At 41.2% G+C, this 4,902-nt stretch overlaps 1 protein-coding gene across 1 annotated transcript in view; it reads left to right on the top strand.

Moving 5' to 3' along the window:
• chrna8 (cholinergic receptor, nicotinic, alpha 8) overlaps positions 1–4,424 on the top strand; it is a gene marked incomplete at both ends in the record, with an annotated part of 52,640 nt that extends 48,216 nt beyond the window's left edge. The window contains 4 exons of the mRNA XM_083934141.1: positions 206–400; positions 934–1,020; positions 2,992–3,101; positions 3,834–4,424. Of these exons, the coding sequence (XP_083790267.1) occupies positions 206–400; positions 934–1,020; positions 2,992–3,101; positions 3,834–4,424 (983 nt within the window). The remainder of the gene's footprint in view (positions 1–205; positions 401–933; positions 1,021–2,991; positions 3,102–3,833) is intronic.
• Between the last annotated feature and the right edge of the window lie 478 nt (positions 4,425–4,902).

Genomic DNA, 4,902 nt, shown 5'->3' on the forward strand with positions numbered 1-4,902 from the left:
TGACCGTGGTTCTGCCCTTTCAATCATAGTTAATGCTACCAATCATAAATGTATTAATAACGGTTAACTGATCCTATCTGCCAAGCACAGCTCATTTTACAAGATCTTATTCAGCCAAGCAGAACTGAGAACTGAACCTTAGTCTTACAATTCTGTGCGTTTCACCTCTAATTGACACCTTCCCACATCTTCATTTCTCCTCCAGGAGTGCCGGCTAAGCGTAATGAGCTGTACTATGACTGCTGCAAGGAGCCCTACCCCGATGTGACGTTCACGGTTACCATGCGCCGGAGGACACTTTACTACGGCCTCAACCTGCTCATCCCCTGCGTGCTCATCTCTGGCCTGGCCCTGCTGGTCTTCCTGCTTCCAGCTGACTCTGGAGAGAAAATTTCACTTGGTAAAGGACAGCATACACACACACACCCCTGCACTCACACACATTTTCTCACACTAGTTCAGATAGACAATGATCCATGATTATAATAATATGCAACCAAAATTGTATTTCTCTCCCCCTCCTTGGTGATCCCAGCTCACCAGGTCCTGACGCTATTGCTAACCCATTGATGTGTCATTGCTCAATGATAATGCTGAAATTAGGCTGTGATTTAGCATTTGAGTTGAGTTCAACTTACTAGCAGATGACTGAAAGTGCCATTATAAATTCAGCAAAGATAATCACCTGGACCTGAAAATGTCAGCTTGTTTCAAAATGCCATTTAGTGAGACAGGGTCAGAGGAAATATAGAACTGCAAGTCATCCCTCGAAGGTAAAAAGAGTGAATATTCCGAAATAAATCCACAGCTGCGTTCACCTATTTTGAAGCAGTGACAAGCTACATTTATTTTGAGTACTCTCAAGTCACCATTTAAGAGAAAAGGAGATTGTGATGAAATCCTCTGTGCTTCTGCTCTTCTGTCTTTCTCCAGGAATCACAGTGCTGCTGTCTCTAACAGTGTTCATGTTACTTGTAGCAGAGATCATGCCCGCCACTTCAGACTCTGTTCCCCTGATTGGTAAGACACTTCTTTGCTCAAATTATTGCTAATTTTGATGTTTTTTTGGACTTTGAAATTGATGAAAAAGAATAATAGCTAATTAAGATGCATCACAAATGATCAACAGCCTATCTCCCAAGCAGTTTGTGATAGACATTTACTCATAATAATGTATAAAACAGATTAAACACTTTCGTTTTCTTGCCCAGAGTGAGATGAGAACATGTCTGTACAGTAAATAAGGGGGCTACAGCCATAAGCCTGTTGGTTTATCTTACACAAAGACTGGAAATGGGGAAACGGCTAGCCAGACTCTTTCCAAAAGTAAATTATAATCCAGTAACAATAATTTGTCAACTTTCTTTTTAACTAGCTCTTTCTCCTGTTTCCAGTCTTTGTGATAAACTAAGCTCCTGGCTCCAACTTCATAATGAAAGGACAGCTGTAAAGGTGTGTCTAGACAGGAAGCGAAGCAAATATCATTCTTGTGAATTCGACCACTGTTCAGGTTTGAGCAGTCTGTGCTGATTTTCCCCAAAACAGCAAATGTAAAATAGAAACAGACACCAACAGTGTGTGTGGGAGTGTTTCTGTGTGTGTTTGTGTCCAACTCTCCAGAAACTCAGGATCTTCCTGTTATTTCACCTCCAGTCTCTTTCATTTTTCCTCTCACTTCTGTATGTTTATGTGACAAGAAGTCCTGTGGTAAGCACAAGGTTTTGGTTGACACATTTTCAATTTTTCCTATTTGTATGTAGCTACACCAAATATTTTTTTTAATTCCTTGTGTTTTGCCCAAAAACATCTTGAGATCAGTTTTGTTCTGCCCCTTTCTACTTTCTTTCAGAATATGAATTCGTTAAGAATTATTACTAATAATAATAGTAATTTGGTAAATTGGAATTTACAGTGAAGACGGGGGAAGTGTTATAAAACTCTATATTAAAACTCATAATTTTTATTATGGTGTCCGTCCTTTTGCAAAACAAAACAAAGTTTTATTTCACTTGACATGCATGCGATGTAGGCACATACTGGACAGGCTACACATCGCTACAGCATGGTTGTTGGGCTAGTGTGCAGACTTTTCCTCATTAACTATAGATTAAGTGTCAAAAAAAAGGTGAATGACTTACTGCCGAGATATTCACACCTCACATTCACCTCATAATCAGGGCAGTCTGTAGCTGCTGGACAGGGGAGGTTGCTGACACAGGATGTGATGATTATTCTCAGGGCAGACCAACAGAGTTGCATTGTATAAGACCATAATGATACAGAGCAGAAATGACAAGGCAGCCAGCCATGAGATGGGAGGTCACAGATAAAGATGCCACTTGGTGTCATTTGGCAGCTCAGTGATGACGAAAACAAAGCTGTTAGCAAACTCGCCATTATTAGAGACATCTTAACAAATTTCAGGTTGAGCTGAACTGATAGATTGAAGACGAAATAAAATACTTCACTAATTGACAGGTTTTCATGCAGCTGCAATTATACTTTGACATGGAAATGTACATGGAATAATTTGATAGGTCCATCTTTCTGTGAGGTCACTGACAACACAGGCTTATTAGAGGAAAGTATATCGTGAGTATGTGTGTATTAGGTCGTATGTGGTTGGGGTATACCATGCTTGCTGACATGCATATGTTTTTTTCATTTCATCCATTTTTAATGTTTCTGTGGCTGCAAATGTCCTTAAGTATGGGTTTTGGTTGGTTTGTACATTAGGTAGCAAGATGTTAGTCATCCTCTGACTGGCCCCTGTGGTGATATGACCTCAGGTCTGTTGACAGGGATAAACTCCCCGCTGACTAACTTGGCAACAGTCCTGCCAAAATATTATGCCTACCTCTCGTGTTTCCTCTTGTACTGTATATTGATATATGAGCTTTTCATTCAAAATTACAATGTTACCCTGCAATATTGTTCTCTGTTCCAAATGGAAATAGCTGTGCTATACTTATGTGCCCTTCTCCCCTTCAGCTCAGTACTTTGCTAGCACCATGATGATTGTGGGCTTGTCTGTGGTTGTAACAGTCCTGGTATTACAGTTCCATCACCATGACCCCCGTGGAGGGAAGATGCCTAAATGGGTAGGTAAACAATAATCATACCCAATAATTAATCAGTCAATTCTGTTTTCCATAGGCAGTGCATTATTTTCAAATAACCAGACAACTTATTCATATTGGTACATTCAATTACTCTCAGCTGTTGCTAGGCTATGGCTAATACTGTGGCATCAATTAAAAGTTTGACAAAGGTTGTGTAAACACAAAAGGTTGACTAACAGAGCATTTTTACCCTAAGTTAACAACCATATATTTTAACTGTTGTAAGTTGCCATCAGTCGCCAGCAGGCGTGTTCACTAACAGTACAGTTATTTTGTTGTAAACGTGCAGCAGTTTTAAATTTCAAGGTTGTATTTTAAAGTGGACAAAGCTTTTGATTGAATCCGGTTTCCCCCAATATATGCATAAAGGCACGAAAGCAATTTATCATTAGCAAGATTATCAACTTTAAACCATACAATAATTCAATAATAATAATAATGCACTCTACAGAAGAGGAACCTCATACTTTTTTATTTTCTAAGCACATGACATATTGTGCATCAATCCCTAGAAAAACCGTAATGAATGTCACACTGGCAGAAGATTGGGGAGTAAAAGTTCTATATTTCTCCGTATTTCTATCTCCCTGCTTTTCTTTCTATTTTTCATGTGAATTTACCATTCATATTTTGATCTGTAACTCACCGATCTCTTCTCCCCTTCTCTCCTCTGTCTTCCATCTCTCTGTGTTATCTCATCTCTTCATCCAGGTCCGTGTCATCCTACTTAATTGGTGTGCTTGGTTTCTCCGCATGAAGAAACCTGGAGAGGAAAGAAAAACAGCTGTGAGCTCCAGTAACCCTACAAACTACAAGCAACACCATCCTTCTCCTCCTCACCATACCAGCACCAGCAGCATTCAGATGAGCACCATACCAGGGCAGGCGCCCACCCAGTCAACCACAACCAACGGGAACATGAACCTGTACTTTGGCTACCACTCGATGGGCACAGACAACCCTACTTTCCCACCGAGCACTGATTCAGGTGTGGTGGTGTGCGGCGTTGGAGGCCATCCTAACAGCTCCTCCCCACATGACATCCACTCAGAACAGACACGCACATTGCTGCTGGAGCAGGTGCCGGAAATTTCCCGAATCCTGGAGGAAGTGCAGTACATTGCCAGGCGCTTTAGAGAGCAGGACGAGGGAGAAGCGATCTGCAGCGAGTGGAAGTTTGCAGCTGCAGTGGTGGATCGGTTATGCCTGGTGGCTTTCTCGCTCTTCTCCATCATCTGCACCTTTACCATCCTCATGGCAGCTCCAAATTTCATTGAGGCTGTGTCCAAGGACTTCACATAAGGCTGATCCCCTCCCTTTCTGAGAGGAATAAGAGAGGCAAAGCTAAAAATCCTTACACACTTAGAACTGTGCCACACAAGCCAACCTGTTACAACTATGTGAAGCCACAGAACTTTAAGTTATTTTAAAAGTGTTGTTCAGTCACAGTACACCAAAAGCAAACCTTTCCCTCGATCTTCACATATCTGTCAGTAGTATATAGTTGTTTGGAGAGGATGTGAAGTTTACCTTTCAAGGTGGCTCTCCTCGCTAACACCGTACACACAGTTTGCCACGTAGGAGGTTGAGGCTACATGCAGTAGCTAATGATGTAGAAACTCGCACTAATGTACTTTTCATCTGTATTCCCGCTGAACCACATCATATACCTGCCACCACCTGGGCATCAAGTCCCATCAGAATATATTCTTAACAATCCTTTTCTTCCAGCACTTTATTTTCTGCTACTTTTTTCCACTTCCTTTCCCAACTGTAGTAG

Source organism: Echiichthys vipera (assembly GCF_963691815.1).
Source record: "Echiichthys vipera genome assembly, chromosome: 2".
Taxonomy (NCBI): Eukaryota; Metazoa; Chordata; class Actinopteri; order Perciformes; family Trachinidae; genus Echiichthys; species Echiichthys vipera.